The sequence below is a fragment of the Gopherus evgoodei genome, chromosome 3, assembly GCF_007399415.2.
Source record: "Gopherus evgoodei ecotype Sinaloan lineage chromosome 3, rGopEvg1_v1.p, whole genome shotgun sequence".
Classification (NCBI taxonomy): domain Eukaryota; kingdom Metazoa; phylum Chordata; order Testudines; family Testudinidae; genus Gopherus; species Gopherus evgoodei.
The window spans coordinates 149,277,987-149,299,658 of record NC_044324.1 but is presented as its reverse complement, the minus strand read 5'-3'; the positions used below and the strand labels follow the sequence as shown (position 1 = coordinate 149,299,658).

The following is a 21,672-nucleotide window of genomic DNA, read 5'->3' as shown; positions in this document are numbered from 1 at the left end:
TTTGTTTAATCCTGAGCTGATGGTGTCAAATTTGCAGATGAATTGAAGCTCAGCAGTTTCTCTTTGAAGTCTGGTCCTGAAGTTTTTTTTGCTGCAGGATGGCCGCCTTAAGGTCTGCTGTAGTGTGGACAGGAAGGTTCAAGTGTTCTCTTACAGGTTTTTGTATATTGCCATTCCTAATATCTGATTTGTGTCCATTTATCCTTTTCCATAGAGACTGTCCAGTTTGGCTGATGTACATAGCAGAAGGGCATTGCTGGCATATGATGGCGTATATCACATTGGTGGACGTGCAGGTGAATGAACCGGTGATGGTGTGGCTGATCTGGTTAGGTCCTGTGATGGTGTCGCTGGTGTAGATAGTGGGCAGAGTTGGCATCGAGGTTTGTTGCATGGATTGGTTCCTGAGCTAGAGTTACTATGGTGCAGTGTGCAGTTACTGGTGAGAATATGTTTCAGGTTGGCAAGTTGTCTGTGGGCCAGGACTGGCCTGCCACCCAAGGCCTGTGAAAGTGTGGGATCATTTTCCAGGATGGGTTGTAGATCCCTGATGATGCATTGGAGGGGTTTTAGCTGGGGACTGTATGTGATGGCCAGTGGAGTCCTGTTGGTTTCTTTCTTGGGTTTGTCTTGCAGTAGGAGGCTTCTGGGTACACGTCTGGCTCTGTTGATCTGGTTCCTTATTTCCTCATGCGGGTATTGTAGTTTTGAGAATGCTTGGTGGAGATTTTGTAGGTGTTGGTCTCTGTTTGAGGGGTTAGAGCAGATGCGGTTGTACCTCAGTGCTTGGCTGTAGACAATGGATCGTGTGATGTGCCCAGGATGGAAGCTGGAGGCATGAAGGTAGGCATAGCGGTCGGTAGGTTTCCGGTACAGGATGGTATTAATGTGACCATCACTTATTTGCACCGTGGTGTCTAGGAAGTGGACCTCCCATGTAGATTGGTCCAGGCTGAGGTTGATGGTGGGGTGGAAGCTGTTGAAAGCGTGGTAGAATTTTTCCAGAGTCTCCTTCCCATGGGTCCAGATGATGAAGATGTCATCAATGTAGCGTAGGTAGAGAAGGGGCATGAGTGGACGAGAGCTGAGGAAGCGTTGTTCCAGGTTGGCCATAAAAATATTGGCATATTGTGGGGCCAGACTTCAAAGAGAAACTGCTGAGCATCTGCAAATTTGATACCATCAGCTCAGGATTAAACAAAGACTGTGAATTGCTTGCCAACTACAAAACCAGTTTTTCCTCCCTTGGTTTTCACACCTCAACTGCTAGAACAGGGCCTTATCCTCCCTGCTTGAACTAACCTCGTTATCTCTAGCTTGCTTGCATATATATACCTGCCCCTGGAAATTTCCACTACATGCATCTGACGAAGTGGGTATTCACCCACGAAAGCTCATGCTCAAAAACGTCTGTTAGTCTGTAAGGTGCCACAGGATTCTTTGCTGCTTCTAGGGATGAGTGGCCCTCGATCTCTCTTTACAGCAGTGGAAGTCAGAAATACTCTGCTGGATTCTACTGTTTCTGTTTTCACAGTCAGAATAATACTGGGACCAGGATGCTTTAGAGTATACCCTGGTTAATTCTTAAATCTCTGATCTTGGATAGTTTTCAAATAATCTCTCAAATTATTTCGTATCTCATGGTTATGGATCTCAGTATACTATAGTGAGTTTTACAGGTCTCAATGATCCTTTCCTTTAAAGTAACTAAACATTATTTCCTGTGAAAGTGAAGAACCATGAAATATAGCATTCAAAAAAGTTTTAGGTGTAGTACAGGAATAAATATTTATTAAAAACAGTTTTATTTTATGTTTATTCCTGTCAAATATAGTATCAAGTGCATTAAAAGGCAAAAATTATATATTTGAATATAAATGAAATCCTTGATTTGAAAAATAAATGATCATTACAAAATGGATTGCCATTTAAAAAAGGGCAACTGTTTATCCTAATTTTCATTTAGATTTGACAAAACAAAATTTTCCTTAAGAGAGAATATGTTTGTGCAGCTTAGTAATGAGTTGTTCCTGTTGCAGACCAAAACTACCTTCACATGAAACTACAGCATGCTATGTATCTATGCCTCCTCCTATTACTTACATTCTCATAGAGGGCTTGAAGGGTCTCTAGGTCAACCACAGAGTTGTCCAAGTTCACAACAGCTGTGAAAAAAAGAGACAAAAAAGTGAAAAAGAATTAGTTGTCAAGATGATAATCCAGCAGTGAAAGACACACTGAACACAATACCCAGCAATAGCTTTTATGATCCCACAGGTCATACAGCTTAAGGGTTTTAACTTTATTAATGCCTTGAATAGTGCTGTTTCTAAGACTGTGGCCTAGGAACCTGGTAGAGCCAGGTGACAAGTGTTAAAGAATTCACCCCCTCCCCCAACACACACACACGATCCCATGAGTATGGCCAAAGCCAAAGATCAGAGATAAGCTTCACATCAGACTTTCATGGTCTAACTGAAAGCATTATAACAATTTGTAAATCTGTACACACACACAGCTCATGCCTGTCGCTGGTTGGTTTCAGACTTAAATTGGTTAATCCACAAATCAGCCAGTTAACTTCAATACACCTGACAAGGGTCAAATCTTCTATGCACTAAGCTGACAGGCTTAGTACAGATACAAAATATTCTTTTCCTGTTCCCAACCAATGCTGGTGCCACATACGTACTGTAACTTTTCAATGTCAAAAATCTGGCTTAACTGCACACAGAGAGCAATTTCAAATCAACCTGACCTCTGGAAAAAAAAATGTGATAAACAGGGGCACTGATTTGCTGTGATCATTGGAAAAACTATAAAGGTACTAGGTATATTTCATATTTATGCTGGTCAGTGAAGAATCATTCCAAATTAATATGAATATAAATTTATTAATATAGAATTATTTAAAACCTGGTAAACCGCATTTTTTATTTTTAAAAGTTTACAATCCATGTCATTGGAAAGCAAATTAAATTTTGTTTTCTTGCTTTCTCTCTCCACACACACACACACACACACACACACACACACACACACACACACACACACACACACACACACACACACACACACACTAACTATACATGTATTCTGAATATTATGCATCAGGGATTCTTGTAACAATAAATACTTTTACTACAATATTTTAACTTTTGCCATTTTGTCCTTTGATTGTTTTCTTTTTTTTCCTGTATACATATCTGTCTGCTAGCCAGAATAACCCTGGGACAAAACTACTCTAGAGATCAGGCTGGTGATCAGTGATGGAATCCCAGTATCTGATTGCTTGATCCTCTATAAATCAGTGTCCTTGACTGTCACTAAGTGATTTTGTGTATACACCTCAAGATTACAGACAATATAATTCAAACTCATTTGTTTCTCATTGCTCTGAGGCATTCAGTGATACCACTTAGTGTCTGGGACTCATCACATTTTCCCCTTACAGGTCTGGAACTTAATTTTAGTTACAGTATAATAAAAGAATATATAAATAAAGAAACATTGATCCTGATTAAACGAGCAGGGTCCAGTGCATATGTATGGACAGAGTTTTAGCAGATGAAAAGAATGGGAACTTATTATGTGCTAACTTTCCAAATAAAAATTATCTTTTCTGTTTTTCCATATCAAATACAATATTTTATACCTATATATCCCCTTGCTCCTCCTACCCTATCTGCCAAGTACCCACCATCTAAAATGTTTTAGAAGCCCAAAATTAATGCAAAATGTAGTACTGTAGAGGGCAGTGAAAGATGTGAAAATATATTCAGAATTTTGCACAACATAATGGCAAAATTGAGCTGAATGCCAATATTTTCCCTTTTCATTTAAGAATTTTAGAATGTCAAATACATTAAAGGTCTAATTAAAACTAGCAAAACAAGAAAATACATATTTAACAGCTGAAATTTAAATACACCTGTAAATCTGCTGATGATAGGGTGGCAAACATTCCCTGGGGACACAACAGTGGTTCTTGTTTAATACTCCACATTGTGATACCTTATGTCACTTGCAGTATTAATTCTGTGAATAAATGTTACAACAGGCACTCTTAATGCAACATTTAGCAAGGTATTTAAGCACATACACGTATTTAAGCATAAATAATCCCTTTGGCTTCAATAGGACTGTTAACATGTTTAAAGATGTGCATGGGCTGAAGTATCTTGGTGAATCAAGGATTAAAAATCAATAAAAAGAAAAAAATGTTCAGATTCTGCAGCCTACACATTTCTACACATTGTTTGAACTTGTACACCAGTGGGGTATTTTATTTTATATATATACATATATACATATATACATACACACACACACACACCAAGGTGTATAATAGACCTACATTTAACTGCGTATCTGATTTTTGCTTTTACAAGTTAGTGTATTTATATTGTACACAAACACGACAACCCTTTAGTCATTCACTTTGACTCAATGGTTATCTTCCACTACCCCTGCCCCCGCCTCAGAGACTGTCTGCTTCTAAACTAAGAAATATGGCACAAGTTCCTGTTCTGACTTCTTCCACAACGTTAAGATCACCCATGGATTACTTAGAGAGCAATAGAACACTTTTGTTTGAATGCTTGCCTGAGATAAGAGAATGCCTGGCAAACACAATGGTGCCAGGTCTGTGTACTTTCAACAAAACAGGTATGCAGAAGAGCATGCATATTTCAGGGAGCCGCTTAAAACAAACCAGTCTCAGAAGACTACAGACAAGGATTTAAAGAAATTAGCTCCTAGCGTGTGTGTGTGTATTTTTTATAACACACACACACACACACACACACACACACACACACACACACGGAGCTAATTTCTTTAAATCCTTGTCTGCGTATGTATATATATCACTCCAGAGAAAATGACAAAATTTTAAATCCTTGTCTGACAAAACTAAATATACCTACATGCACATATATACATACCTACTTATCACTCTATAAAATCCCACTAGGATTTTTTCAACATAAAAAGACTAAAATGTTTTTTTCAGGAAAAAAAATTATAAATTGAATAATGTAAGAGTATCATAAAAACACCTCCTGTCCCCTCAACAATACTATTCTCTACTTATGAGCTCAAATAATCATATAAAGAAGAACTACTGTAGTTGAGCATCTAGCTCCATTACTTAACATTACCTGCTTTGAGCAGGGGGTTGGTCTCTAGATGATCTCCTGAGGTCTCTTCCAACCCTAATATTTTATGATTCTAATGTCTAGAATTGCGAGGTAAAGCATCCCTCAAAATCCCATATATGATGGTCAACTCACTAGTGAAAACAGACAAACACCAACTCCTCTTGGGTGGCTGGTGAGGGCCTGAGATGAACTATATAGTTCTAGTGTGTCAGGCTTTGGGCATCCCTCACAGGGATGTCATAGTCCATGGACACGATGGTGCTCAGTACCACAATGATATCTGACTGTCCCAGCAAACAAAGCTGAGGGTGGGGTCAGAGGAAAATCAAATCCTGCAGAGTATTTTTAATAAGCCATTACAGTCACACAATAACCCCCTCCCACCAAAAAAAATCATCTCGTCTTGACTATTGCAAAATCCTCTTCATTATCCTCCATGAAACCGATTCCATGCCTCTTCAATCCATTCAACGCACAGCAACCAATGACATCTCCCCAATGCATCACTCTGATGTAACCATGCACCCTACCCTTTTCATCCAAAGGTTATTTGTTTTGTATCAATCAAAATAAAGTGTCTAGTCCCATCAATGAACCTAAAGTACTTGCATGACAACAACTGCCATAGTATCTCAGCACCTCACAATCTTTAATGTATGTATCCTCACAACATTCTTGTGAGACAGAAAAGGAATATTTTTGCACATGAGGATCTGAGGCAGAGAGCCGCTAAGTGACTTGCTCAAGGTCACACAGTAAGTCTCTGGCATTGCCGGAACTCAACCCATGTTTTCCAAATCCTAGGCTAATCTCCAAAGTATTGAATCCTCCTCCTCCTTTCCTATTCTCAACCTCAAGGCCCTACATAACTCTCTCTCTCTCTCTCTGCTTGTACAATCTGGTCTATTTTTCTTACCCATTTCCACTACTCTGCCAGTGTTGCCAGCTTTGAATGCCAACTTCTCTGATTCTACAAAGGTCTCAGTGTCTCTTTCCATTATGCCCTTTATGTATGGCTCATACTCCCTAAATGAATCTGTAAGACTTCTCGTTCATGTTCTCAAGACCCACTGTCACCATGAGATCTATATGAATCAATTACTAATGACAGCTAGGTTGAGAAGCAGTTGGGGATATATGACATTACTGAAAACATTTTTTTACATGATTCAGAGCCACCAAGCATGCACATAGGTACACTGCAAAACTGTATGATCTTGCTATCCTTCCATCCCTTCAGTCCCTCTTATTATTTGTCAAAATCCGATTAAAAACTCCATGTAACAAGTGTAAGATCTTTGGGGCAGGGACCATGACTTTCTGAATGTTTGCACAGTCTCTGTTATAATAGAAGGGGTTCTATTTATGCATTAGTGGAGAGTAAGAGTAAAATAAATAATGCAAATATACACATACATTGAAAACATCAAGCAAGCCAACTGTGTACCATTTTCAAAGCAAGGACTACAAAGCATCTGAACAAACAGCAGGACAAAGACACGCTGCAACAAATAACACTGCTTACTTTGTGAAGATGGCTAGCCACCTGAGAGTCTTCAATACAACAGAATACTGAAACAAAATGAGCTTAGTACACAGTATAGATAACACTGTATAGAAAGGCAATCAAATTGCCATGCCTATACTGAGATAACACACCTTCTCCCATATATACTGAAGCCAGTCTAGAAGAGAAGCCAATCTTTAAAAAATTAAAAACATCCTGAGAGATGTAATATGTAACCAAACATAACCAATGAGATCAACGATCTTGACAGCAAACAGTGTGTACGTGGAGAGATACAAGAAAAACACCAAAAGGAAATTTTGAATAAACCCATCATATTCCCAGACAGATTATGGAGCACTGAATAGTTTCACTGTAAACTCTACAGACTCTCTCATCATTATAGTCTATTATTCAGACTTCTCAGAAATACAGAAATCACCAGATACTACTGAAGCAAAGGTGCTAGACAAAGCAGACAGGGCAAACCAACCAGGTTAGCAGACATAGCAATCCAACCTTTGTCTTCTTTGACAATGGATCTAAATTCACCAGCAACTAACTTGCATAATTTGTCAGAGAAATATTTTTGAAAAACTGGTCAGAACTTGGATTTTGCATGAGATTCTAACATTGTGAAGTTCTCTTTCACCCCAAATCATAACAATTGAAAGTTTTAAAGTTCCTGCAAAATGAAATATCAATATGATCTTACCAAAATGCTTTGTTTCAATAAGGTCAAAGCACTTCATTTAGACTTTATCATTGACTTTCATAGACTATTACACTTGCTAGTATATGGCACACCATTTCCTCTCCTTACAAGAGTTATTCCAATGGCAATACTGAGTTGGCTGTTAAAAAATAATCTACACAAAGAATAATAAAAGTATATGGAAAGGCAACCTTAAATAGCTAAAAATAAATAAAACAGCCCAGTGCATTGCTAGATATACTTTAACATCGATACCTAGCTTATTGCTAAAAACTGAAGCAGTGGAATGTTTACAAACAAAAGAGAGAAAAAAAAACCCACAAAACCGCAACAGGGTACAATGACCAAAGCCCTCCCAGAGTTACAAGTAAGAAAGAAGTAAAATGGTTTCCTAAGCATAGATGGGAAATAGGAACTTGGAATAGAAGTCCTCAGTTAATGGATGTCTTTAGAAAAAGGATATCCACACACTGCAAACTCAAGACTCTAAGCATGGATAGAGACAAATCACATCTTCCTAAGAACAACTGACAGGATCCTGATTGCTTCCTTGAGTAGCACACAACCAACATGGGACCCAGCTGCCCATATCATCCAGCCAACAAAAGAGCCAAGCAAATCCAAAAGGAAGGTCAAACAGAATGCAGCAGCCCCCTTTGCTGCTATAAAAAAGAAAAAAAGAAAAAAAAAAGCTATGACTTGATGCAACATCAAGACACTGGCAAGAAAAACCCAAGAGCTGAACTAAACTCATGTGAAAATAGTAGCACTTAGGGTAAGTAATTGCACTCCTCACTCCCTGAAGAACAAGTAGTTTTGAAAACTATGTTGCTTGTTGCTGTGTTTCACAGCATGGGCTGTCAGGCATCACACATTGGCCTATTGCATATGATATGCAACATTTAGGACTGTGAGTGCTAAATAAACAGGGGAAGAAAAGAGTTCACAGCATAGCTACATGTACTTGTGCTACTTGCAGAACAATGACTATTGATAACAGCTAAGCAGATGAGGCCTTACGCCAAGCACAGAGTTAAAATACATGAAAACATTCTCATATAACTATCCATGTGTTTGCTTTTTGCACACACCTGATACTTACTGTTATTAAACAAAACTAAGCCATTTAAGGAAAGGGCTTTCTTTTTACTACATGAATTTGTAATGTGGATTGGGTTTCTGATACAAATACTATGCAGAGGTGAGAATAAGCCTCACTTAGAATTGTATGCATATCACTTTATTGTTGCAGTGATTCATTGGGACCTATACTCTTAATAAGAAATGAGAACGGTGCATAAAATTCCCAACTTGAATGTGGTAGAAAATTAGGTGATACTTGTGTTTGTTTTTAAAACACTCAAAAATTCAAAAATTACTTTAGAAACATCCAACCAATCATATATATCTAGGAAGTCACCAACCATGGAAAATTTCAAAAAAAAAATAAATATTAATTTGACATATATGAGCAACTGAAAAAGGGACTTTATGATGAAGGGGCATTTCATCCTTAGTTTTTCCTATTCATTCTTCTATAGTATGGATTGGTTAAGATTGTTACAGCCTTTGACCTTAGCTTTTCGTTTCCCGGGTTTGGGTTCTAATCTGTAACCTTAGAATTGTATTAATATTGGGGTTTTACTGTGGTATAAAAGAAAGATATTGCTAACAAACAGCTCTGCTACAGACATCTCAAGAAAATATAGTTATGCAAGTTTAAGGACAGCAGTTACTGATTAAGTCAGTCTAACTCCATACACCTATACCATGTGTTTATAAAATGTGTGTAAGTTCAATTCTTCGAGAACAAATACATTTTGTTTGACTCAGTATGTCGCCTTCTTGTCTAGGCAAGAAAAAAAAAGGGAGACTAACACTGTAATCCTTTCAGAATAAAATGTTTAAATACAAACATGATTGCCATTGTAGACTGTTTAATCAAGAGAGATTGTATTTCAGTTCTGTTTTTGAAAGGTTTGCTGATTTGACCATACAGAGCACTTCACTGCTTATCTTAATTGTTTAGATAAGATTTCTTTGAGTTTGCCAGGTGACAGAATCTTGGGTGTGGGATATAGGAGAGTCAACAAATATTGGCATGTTACCAGATTATACTTATTTAAAATTATAGTGTGTGGCTGAGCCAATAGTCTCTATGAACCTGCTGGAGGCTGGTCTTTGGGGATGGAATCTGAAGCAGAACACTGATTGGTAGGAGGCAGGATTTTGCATAAACTAAGAAAGGATTATCATCCCTCCCAACCAGGGCTGGCTTTATGAGCCACAGGGCCCGAGTGGAATACTCAGGGGCAGTCTGGGGCTTCAGTGGCACGTCAGCGGCAGGTCCACTCTGGGTCTTCCACGGCACTGAAGGACCCCTCACCGCTAAAATGCCACCAAAGACCCCTGGAGCGGGGCCCCCTTAGCCGCGGGTCCTTTTTCGGGGGAATCAGTATAAAGCCGGCCCTGCTCCCAACCTCCCCCCCCCGCCTTGAAATGGTATCTAAGTCTTAGCACAGAGAGAGCACAAGTAACCCTCTCTAATTTCTGCATGTGTGAAAGAGGGACAGGTTTAGTTAGGGATTTTTAGGTGAAATTTTTATGCATACATAAGATTATTTTTATAAGCAGGTTTTCATGGGTCTCTGTGCTTCCTGAAGGGTGGGACTAGTGGTGATTAACAGACCTGCCTTTTCTGGTAGAAAGATAAGAACAGTCAATTACATTTTTAAAAACTCCACTGAAATAGGTGTTATATACCTTGTGACAAATGCAAACTACAAGATGGTCTAGCCTGGTACAAGCATTCATTTTGGATGACCTGTGTAAGTTCCTCATGGCATTGTTATTCATTAGCAATGTGCCAATAAATCTTTGTTATCATACCATGAATATGTTCTTTAGATAATCTGTATATATAAACATGCTATAGAGAGAGATACAGAACAATTCAACTGCATGAATGACTCAAGCTGAGGAGAATCTATGCATTTGGATTCTGCACCTCATGCACAAGATCTCTCAGACTGTGTAAGGAATAGCACTGGGTATGGGCCTGAGTGTCCTCAAACCACACTTATCCACTTGGCCAAAATCCGCTCTGGCTCCTACTCTATCAGCCCATTCAGTAACAGTCACAATCCTGTTGTGTGCTCAGTCCAGTATCTAGTCTATAATAACGCCTGGAAACAAATGGCTCAGAGGAAAGTGTAGGAATAACCTGCCAATATGGCAGATATTTTTCCTAACTGTCACCAGTCAGTGATTCTCTGCCCTGAAGCAGGAGAGAGTTTACAGCTCTCCCAAATGTAGGTTTTGGTTTGCTGTGGGGTTTGGGTTTTGCTTCTCTCTCATTACTATTTACATTTTAGTTCTATTGAACTCTGCCTCAATGATATATCATGACAGAAATTTATACAGGCTAACTATTCATCTTCATGATATGTATTACCTTTTTTATTTTTAAAATGTTGCCTTTACATTTAATAGAATTTCACATTATTATTTGTATTACAGTAGTGCCTGGCATACCCAAAAAAGATTAGGTCCTCACTTTGACCAATACTTTACAATATGCATAGAGACAACAACCTGTGACCCAAAGAGCTTACAATCTAAATAGACAAGAAAAACAATGAGTAGGAGATGAAAAAGAGACAGAGAAAATGCAGTAACATGTCCAAGGTCACAGCAGATCAGTGGCAGAGCCAGAAACAGAACCCAGGTCTCCAGAGTCTCAATCCCATGTCCTATTCATTAATCTCATCTAGTTTTCGTTCTTATAGTCAAACTCTGTCAAGTTTGATTGTCAAAGATAACTGTGTTGACAATATGCTCAGACTTCTTAAGACTTAGTACCAAGCAACATTCTAATAAAAATAGCACTATAAATGTAAATGTAGCACATTTTAAATGATAGCTGATAGATCTCAAAATTCAATGGTTAATGGAGAATCATCAAATGGGAGTATTTCTAGGCAGTGACTGCATCCTGAAAAGCAGCGACTCTGAAAAGGACTTAGGAGTTATGGTGGATAGTCAAGTTAACATGTGCTCTTAGGCCAAGGTGCTGTCAAAAGGAGATAGCACAATCTTTGAATGGAATGTATAAAACAGGACCTTACAGAGTAGCAGTAGGCAGGTGGCTCCCTCTGTATATGATGCAGTAACATCATTACTGGAATAAAGTTTTAAGATTGGAAAGAGTTCAGAAAACAACCATAATAATAATTTGAGGTATGAAAAACCTACCTTAAAATGAGAGGCTTAAGATGCTCAATCTATTTCACTTACCCAAGAGAAGGCTAAGAGATGACTTAATCACAGTCTGTAAGTACCTAGAGAAATTCACTTTAGGAAAGTCATAACAAGAGCTTATGGCTTTAAATTGAAGCTAATCGTATTCAAACTGGAAGTAAATATACAAGCTTTAAACAGAGAGGGTGATCAACCAAAGGAACAATTTACTAAGGGATGTGATGGATTCTTCATCACCTAAAGTCTTTGTATGCAATCCTAGTTCCATTGAAGTCAATCACAAAACTCCCTGTAAACTGTAAATCAAGATCACATACATGTTCTAGTTCAACCAGCAACCAAGAGCCTGATGGATGGAATACTGGGTTAAATTTATATGGCCTGTGTTATTCAGTAGGGCAGGCTGGATTACCGCAATGGCCTCTTCTGGCCTTAAAAATATATGAACCTATCAATATTGAATTTCATCTGCCTATTCAGCTATCCTCACAGTCTCCCCTAATTTTGACTATCTAAAACATTTTGCTTTATCCTCAAATTTTGCCACCTTTTTGCCTCTCTCTTCCAGTTCATTAATAAATATATGCAACACCATCAATCTGGACGCCAATGTAAATAATTACACAAGTGCTTAGAAGTACCCCTCTACTCCGATATAACATGACCTGATATAACATGAATTTGGATAAAATGTGGTAAAGCAGCACTCCGGGGAGCAGGGTTGCACACTCTGGTGGATCAAAGCAAGTTCAATATAACGTGGTTTCACCTATAACGTGGTAAGATATTTTGGCTCCCGAGGACAGCATTATACCGGGGTACAGCTGTACTTTTACAAAACTGCAGGTCCACCTGCAAATCTTGCTGATCAAGAACACAAAAGACATCTGGAAAAGTTTTCCTTAAAGAAGCAAATTGAGTAAAGTCCCACCTCCCCAACACCACCAAATGGTATCTTACTAAACATAAACCTTCATTCTTTCAACTCCCACCAAAAAACTTGGCACAGCAGAAAGAAGTTCAGATGTAGCCTTATATTTTACATGCCTGTGTAAAATCCCCAGACTTTATCATATTTCAACACATGAACCTTTTCACCTAGTATTCTGAAGTTACTGCTTCAGGCAGCCACTGATGCTAGCAAAGGGACATAGTGATCATGTGATATTTGGTCCATGTTTTAAGTGTGTAAGATTATGGAAATATCAAAAATCATGTCATATAAATGACAGAAGATTTGGGATTACTAATTCAAATTGCTGTGCTGTGGGAAATTACATGGTTTTATGATTTAATCCCCACTTCTTCACATGCCAAGAATTGTGTTTCCACAAAGTTGTCATTGTTGATTCAAAGTTCAAATAGATAAAGACTTTGACTGCAACAAAACTGGTAACCTAATATTGCAAACAGAATAGGATATTTTGTCTATTTTTTTAAATGTGGTTCAGAATGTGTATATATTTCAATATCTTAAATGGATTCTTACCTAAGAACTTCAAGGGTAGTATTTTCAAAAGCACTCAACTTTAATGGAAGCTTACCATTGACTTAAAAGAAAGCCGAGAAAGGTAGGTCAATGGTGGCTGTTTCTGAAATTCCCACTCCTGAACTTTAACATTCAGTGCCATTTTTCGTGCAAATATTTCAATCTTAAAAAATACAAACTTGTCTTTACCTATCTAAACATTACATGAAACATAAACCCCTAGATGATACCAATACTTTTAACAGTAGAACAAACAGATGCATAGACATAGAGAGTTCAATATTTTAACACTTAAAATTCACAGTGACAATTAGAAATTCAGTGTGGAATAATCAAGTCCCAAGAACAACAAGAAATTTGTGGCCACCAACTAAAAGGCGACCCCTTCAAGGAATTGTTTATGGTCACTTGGTACTGGCAAGCGGCAGAGAAACAAAAGGTACTTCCAATCTCATTACCACTTTAGATATGGACTGCCAGATGCTCTCACACTACCATTTCCCCAGTGCACTGATGGTGTTCCAAAAGGAGTGGTATCTAGCCCAAACTTAGGCCTACATGCTTCAGCAGGGAGCAGCATAGTCCTCTAGTGCCATCTGCTGGAACTATACAACTTGAATGAGCAGTCAAAGCATACAGGAGTTTTCAATCTGATGATTTAGTAACACTTTGCCCTAGCCATCTTTGAGGTGATGACGTAGTACACTGTGTATCCTTGAGATGCAGCATGACTAGGCCAAAATAACTGAAAAATTAAGTGACATAGTTGATATAAACATTTCCAACATTTCATAAATGCTTTTTCCAGACTCCCAAAGGATGTCTTGGAAATGTATGCTGCTGGTATCACCCAATTAGTGCAGGAAGAATTCCTAAGTTATGGTAGAGATGCTATTAACACAGAATGATTCTGGTCATTTGTTGTTGGGTCCAACCCAGCCTTTCAAGCTAAATGTCAGGAGCATGATAGCACCATGATAAGGAAGCTTTAACTACAGCCAGCCAATGGAAAAGAATACACCACACAGACAGATGCTTATTCCATACTTTATAGCCCCCCCCAAACTGACATTATTCCAGCACCATCTTTTAGTTTTTGGAAATGCACAGTTATAGAGACTTCAGTCCTATGTCTCCTCTTGTAATCAAGACAACCAGGTCTGTTTGATCATCTGCCTAAAACCAGGCCAAGCTAGCAGAGTGCTGATCAGCCTGATTTCCCCGCTTTATCTGGTTGTGAGAGTGGCACACAGAGCATGGGAGTCACTTTATGTAAGACTCTGGGTCACGAGAACTCCAGAGCTATTTCCGTCATTCTCTGTGCAGAACAACATGATTCTAAGACATTGTAACCAAAAGAATTGTATGTTTTCCTCTTTCATTTTGGAAACCTCTTATTTAGAAAAAAAAAGTCTTCTTGAAAAAGGAACCCTTTCCTTATGCTGTATCCTTCTGAACATCCAGTTGTACTGTTCTCTGAAACAATGAGTGGTTGAAGTACAGCTGCTCACCTGAGACTAAACTTTCCTTCTGTTTGTCAGCCATTTTAAAATGCTGAATTAAGGTCTCTTTTAAACAAATATTTTATATACCTACCTTAGATACTTACATGGCACACATCATCACAGTCTTTGAGTTCCTCACAGTCTTTCAATGTACTTATGCTGTCAGCCCAATTTGAGACAGCGAAATGCTATTATCTCTATTTGCTAGATCAAAGTTGAGGCACAGAGAGAATAATGGTCTTGCCTAGGGTCACACAGGAAGTCTTTGGTGAGAAGGGAAGTGAACCTGGGTCTCCCACAGGTCCTGGTTAGTGCTCTAACCATTGCACAATCTGTCTCCTTACTCAACCACCACTTTGTATGTCCTGAGCAAAAATACCAGCCAGCAACTTTTGACAGTACACATTGTCATGTTTTATAAACCCTTTAAAAATACATTCACTTTTATTTATCCTGGGTGGGGTTGGATAGAGAGAGTCTGCTTCAGTGCACTGATAGCACAATCCCCAGCTAAAATGGTTGTATTCAGCTGCTCCTTTTTTAGCAAATCTCTTTAAATGTGAGAGGTACAGTGGCCTATTAATATATTGTGAGAACACACACACACACACAAACACATGCCTTGCTGTGGCAAACACCTTAATTCTGTCCACTTTACAGAAAAGGGAAGATTTAATGACACTGGCAGATCTTATTTAAGGAAATATTAATTAGCTCTTCTTCACTTTTGTGACTGTACTGAGTGCCCAAGTCTGATTCAATAATGCTTTGGGACATGTGTGAACATTTGGGAAAAGTTCCTTGTGGGGAAACAGGAGGCATTTCTTAACTACAGCATGTTACCAGTGCTATTAGAAAATATATATTTTTTTCAGTTATACTTTTATTTCCTGACCAGTAATCTTGTAATGACTGTGAAGTGCACAAATCAGACCAGTAATGCTAGTTTATTAATGCCCATTTGGGAGATTAGAACTTTCCTCCACTTTTCTCTTTGGAAATTCCACATTACTTAACATAAAAAAAAGACCACAGCCTTTCAGCTGAAACGATGAAGAAACAAGTTCGTCTGAAGTCACAATTCTTACAAAACGTCCCTATAAAATTAGACACTCTGATGTGTCCTTAAAAATCCTTAACGCACCCAAAACATACAATGTGGTAGTGATTAGCCTGTGTACTGATTGCAGCATTATGAGAAATTATATAATTTTCCTCATTATTTAAAAAAATGTAACTTATTGCAAATTCATTACAAACATATGAAATGATTTTGAGTGGTTTAATATTAAAGGATTTTTAGGCTTTGTAAAAAATTAAGTGTAAATTCCAAAATAGGAAAGACATTGAGACTGGTATGTCCTAAGACGGGGTCTGGCAACTAATGGGAAAACTTATACGAAGTATCCAAGTAGTGTACCCCATGTTGTCCCAATAAAATGGTTAAGGGAAAATTGCTGCCCTTTCCTCAACTTCAAGGGAGCCATAGTACCATTCTGGGCTGGGGGAACCCAGGCGCAGGGAAGAACTAGAGATGTTAAATAGGCCAGACACATTCTCTCACCCACTCAGACAATCTCCCTGAGATAGGCTTTTATGTCCTTCATCCAAGGTGCAGAAATCCTTTCCCACTTCATTACAATCTTTTAACAATCCATTACAACTCCAAGCTTGACCTTGGTATCAGCATTATTGCTAGTACAAGTGGTCAGTCAGGGATTCTAGAACTGCTTTAAAATTTACCATACCACTTAAAAACAAACACTAATAGTATAAATGTATTAGGAATTTTTATATCATATTACAGAGCCATACAGGCAATATTAGCACATTACTTTCCCTTCTAATGTGCTTTGTCTTTAGTACTCATCTTCTGGAAAACATCTATCATACATTCTATTACTATCATCAATTATAATTTCACAGCACCCAAAAGTACTAAGAAGTTCTTCGAACAAATATAAGACAGGATCCCTGCCCTTATGAGTTTGCAATCTACCAATAGGCATGATGCAAGAACAAGGGTTGCAGAGGAGTTGGAGAGACTGAGGAAAAAAGATAAGGGTTACAGTAATAAAACTATGTTGTTACTCAGCAAAAGGAAAAGCACAGCAGGGTGAAGCAATTAAAGGATCTGATTCAATATGTGAGCTTGCTCAAGAAGGGCATGGCATCTGGTATGGGAAAAAAAGGTTTGAAATGTTTCAGAATCAATTCTCAATGACAATCTGGAATCGATATTAAGATAAATCAAGCCTTGTGATTAAGCACGAGTTAATAAGAAACTAAAATTTCCAGAAGTTAATTTTTTCTGGAAGAAAAGACCATTCATTCAATGCTCCACTGCAGTTTCAGTAATAAACCTGTTTTAACAAACTTTTAAAAAAACATTAATGTGGACTGTTTCTTTCCATGTGCCTTGTATTTGGAGATAGGCATGATAGATTTATATTACAGCAGTCTTATCATCCATGATTTCAGTTCATGAACAAAGAATACTTGAACCTTTGTAACAATACTTTTTGAATAGTGTTTTATTCTTTATTTTACACATCTATCATGTTTATACACTATCAAACTGGTGTATGGCATTGACAACAGTTACTATATGGAACACAGTGAAACACTCTGCTATTATTAATGACTACAGAAATTTTCACACTGCTTCAGAACAATGGTTCACCTAGTGACCAGCAGTGGTCAGTACTAGATTCATAGATTTAAAGGACAGAAGGGACCTTTATAAACAACTTGTCCGACCTCCTGTAGATCACAGACCAAAGTACCTTACCCAATAATTTCTGCATCCAACCCATAACTTGTCTGAGTTACAATATACCTTTTATAAAGATATCCATCCTTGATTTAAAGACTTCAAATTATATAGAATCTTCCACATCCTTAAGTAGGTTGTTCCAACTCAATTACTCTAATGTACTTATTTCTTCACTGCAGTGGATGTGAGGGAGATTCCCACATCTGAGACATTCTTTTTAGATGACAAATCTGAGGATCTGTCCCAGAATGCGGTGTCAATAGGGGAGATTTTGGAACTAATTGATAAATTAAACCGTAATATGTTACCAGGACCAGATGCTATTCATCCAGGAGTTCTGAAGGAACTCAAATATGAAATTGCAGAACTAAGTATGGCATGTAATCTATCACTTAAATCAGCTTCTGTACCAGATGACTGAAGGATAACTAATGCAACATAAATTTTTTTAAAAAGGCTCCAGAGGTGATACTGTCAATTGGTAAGCCTAACTTCAGTAACAGGCAAATTGGTTGAAACTACAGAAAAAGAACAGAATTATCCAACACATATATGAACATGATTTGTTTGGGGAAAGACTCAACATGGCTTTTGTAAAGGCAATTTATGTCTCACTAATCTATTGGAATTCTTTGAGGGGGTCAACAAATATGTGGACAAGGAAGATCCAGTGGATATAGTGTACTTCGACTTTCAGAAACCCTTCAACAAGGTCCCTCACCAAAGGCTCTTAAACAAAGTAAGCTGTCATATGATAAGAGGGAAGGTCCTCTCACAGATTGTTAACTGGTTAAAAGACAGGAAACAGAGTAGGAATAAACGGTCAGTTTTCAGAAGGGAGAGAGGTAAATAGTAGCGACCCCCAGGCTGCTAGGAACAGTGCTGTTCGACATATTCATAAATGATCTGGACATAGGGGTGGAACAGAGACGTGAAAAAGTGTTCAGACTACAAAATTACTCAAGATAGTTAAGTCCAAAGTGGACTGAACAGTTAAAGGGGTCTCACAAAACTTGGCAACTAGGTATCTGCAGGGATGTGCTGGCCACCGCTTCCCGCAGCTCCCATTGGCTGGGATTGGTGAGCTGCGGGGGGCCGTGACTGCAGATGGTCAATGTAAACAAAATGGATTACCCTGATGGGCCACATAACAAAGGCTGCCAACCTGTAACAGAGGTCTATAAAATCATGTGCAACTTTAGCAGCCTCGTGGCCAAGATGGAGTCTGCTCTGCAGGCAGCTCTGACCAAGAGAAAGCATGCGCAGGAATGCAGCAGGGAAAGTCCCTTGCACCCCAGGGGCACCTGTTCCAACCCCCCCCGAGAGTGAACACACACACTCGAAAAGTACAATGAATATAGGAAAGGGAAATGTTTATTTACAGAGGGATGAAAGGAGAAAAACAAGGGGAAAATATAAGGGGAATAGTAAAACAGGGTTGCATTCAACTTAAGGTCCCACAGGCCTAGTAGTACCACAGTATCAAAGGACAGACACAAAGTAATGTGTCTGCACACACAGTTCAGGAGTCCTTGGCAACGTTCCACTCCAGTGACGAGTCTTCGGTGATCCTGGTTGTCTTCGGCACCAGTAAAATTCTCCCAACAAACCGCGCCGATGCCTTCTTCTGCCACTCTCTGCAATGCCATACAGAGCGACAACCTCCCTACTTAACTAGCAAACAGCATCCCTCCTTATTCCCAATGCAAAGTCACAAACCGCAATACTTGCAGCTTTGGGTTGCACTAATACTGGATCCAGTCTGGACAGCTCCAGTCTGTCCTCCTCGGGCTATTCCTCCCTGGCACAGTGCTCCTTCTGGCTCCTGTCCTGGGGTGTCTCTGATTGGCCGCTCTGTCCCTCCTAGGCTTCAGGCAGGATCTTGACTGCTCACTCTGTGAGGGTCTCCTTGCTGCAGCTCTTCTGTCTGGAACTCCAGACGTCCCCCCCAGCCTTGCTCTCTTCCTTCCTCTCTGCTCCCCTTCCCAATAGCACAATCAGCACTTCTTCCCGTCAGGAAAAATATTTAAAGGGGCCATGCTCTCTCTAAACCCCAAAGGGGTTACGCATGAATGGTATGCAGGAAGTGAACAAGGAAGAGTTATTTGTCCCTTTACATAATATAAGAACCAGGGATCACCAAATGAAATTAACAGCAGCGGGTTTAAAGCTAATATAAGGAAGCGCTTCTTCACACAACTCACAGTCAACCTGTGGAAGTAATTGCCAGAGAATGTTGTGAAGGCCAAAATTATAACAAGGTTATAAAAATACTTAGATAAGTTCATCGAGGATAGGTCTATCTGTGGCTGTTAGCCAAGATGGTCAGGGATGCAACCTCATGATCTGGGTATCCTTAGCCTCTGACTTCCAGAAGCTCGGAGTGGACAACAGGATCACTCAGTGATTGTCTGTTCTGTTCATTCCCTCTGAAGCATTGACCACTGTGAGAAGACAGGCTACACTGGTCTAGACAGATCACTGGTCTGACCCAGTAATATGACTGTTCTTATGTTCTAGGTTGAATTTGTAAAGCTTAAGCTTCCAACCACTTGCTCTTGTGCTTTTTTCTGCTAGATTAAAGAGCCATCCAACATCAAAAATCTCTTTCTCATATCTGTATTTTCAGACTGTGATCAAGTCACCTGTTAACCTTCTTTTGGATAAACTAAACACATTGAGCCAGTTAAGTCTCTCATGATAAGGAATAATAGTCATAGGAGAATTTATTTTCCAGCCCATGTCAGCTAGTGTTGAGTAAGAAGTTATGTATTATGTTTTCCCCTTGTTAATTTGCATTGCATTATATTTATATTGTCTTTTTTTTTAAATTGTCCATTAGCATTTTTTTAAATTGAAATAGTTCACGTTCTGAACATCTAGCTTTCAAATTCACAGGGCAAAATGTTTTCTGTTGTGCATAAATACAACGAGTTAGACAACTTAAGAAACCAAGTTATGGCAGATATGGCGCAAATGTGATGTTTAGTAAAATAATCTGAACTGTCCAGGAAACAGGACTGGGCTTTTATTGAGGCTGGATGAGCTAGTGGCTCTTTCCACCTCCCCATAACCAGTTTTCTTCTTGTTGATGTCAATATTGCAACCTCCTTACTTCCAGCAGATATTCACCAGACCCCCTCTCATCACTGATCACACCAGAGAAGAGGCAGAACTTGCATGTGCAAGTTATATGAGTAGCAGAGACAAGGCAGGACCTGTGAGGAATGCATTATTATTGGGCCAGTGTGGTTCCAAGAATAAAGAATGGGATGGGAAGCAGAGCTTTTAAAGTAGCAGGACCAGAGTGGAAGTGAAGGAGTGAGGTCATGAATGCAGCTTTGGAAAGGCAGACCTTTCAGAGGGATTTAAAGCATGAAATACTGAAAAATAATAAGTAAAAGTTGTGCAAGTACATATTTTACACTTTTGCTGCTTTATCTTTTGAATATAATGCGTTGTTCAAGTAGTTTAAATAACACCACAGTATAGATTGAATCTCTGTTCAACAACAAATTTGTATTGCTAGGACAGAAGTTTTCATTGTCAGGGAGGAAAGGGGTATTAGCTGTCAAATATAGCTAAGGAGCTTCTCTTCATGAGGGGCTGAGGCATCTCACAATAGAAAACAATATTCTTGATGGGTAGGGAGGAGTGGGGTAGGTGTGTCTAAGCAGAAGACATTAAGACACCTAAAGGATGGTGTCCAAATAGAGTTTGAGGATCTTCACAGCAATTCTCTAATATAATATTGCTCACAGCTAGATATGCAGTCAGAAAATACAAGAGCCCTGAACCTGTCACAACAAGAGGAATGGTGGAAACAAGTACAGAAAACTACTGAAATGGAAAAGATGATATAAAAGTAAAATGGACAAACACAGAGCCATTTATAATATTTTTTTCCAGACTGCTATTCTCAACATTTACAAGAAACACACTTAAATAAGCTCAACAGGTTTAGTCAACAGAGATTAATTTCCAATGTTGGAAAGAAACATGTACATTTCTAACTGGGAAGAAACTGCAATGTTCATTAATATGAAATATGATATTCATTGTCAAATTTTATTATCCTAATTACACAGGCTTCCCCAACCCAGGTGCTGTTTTTGTTTGGCGGGAGAAGGGGCAACATATGGCTTGGGTAGGGGTTGGGTTTTTTTGGGCGGGGGGGTTATACACCCTAGTGTTGCTATTTTTATGATTACTGTATTTGTGAATATCAATTACTACAAGCTTAAAAACCAAGAGGAAA

General features: G+C 38.8%; 1 protein-coding gene across 3 annotated transcripts in view; it reads right to left on the bottom strand.

Moving 5' to 3' along the window:
* The window catches only part of FMN2 (formin 2), a 232,174-nt gene that overhangs the window by 102,030 nt on the left and 108,472 nt on the right, over positions 1-21,672 (bottom strand). For all 3 annotated transcript variants that reach the window (XM_030556975.1, XM_030556976.1, XM_030556977.1), the window contains one exon: positions 2,104-2,165. In XM_030556975.1, coding sequence (XP_030412835.1) covers positions 2,104-2,165 — 62 coding nt within the window. The remainder of the gene's footprint in view (positions 1-2,103; positions 2,166-21,672) is intronic.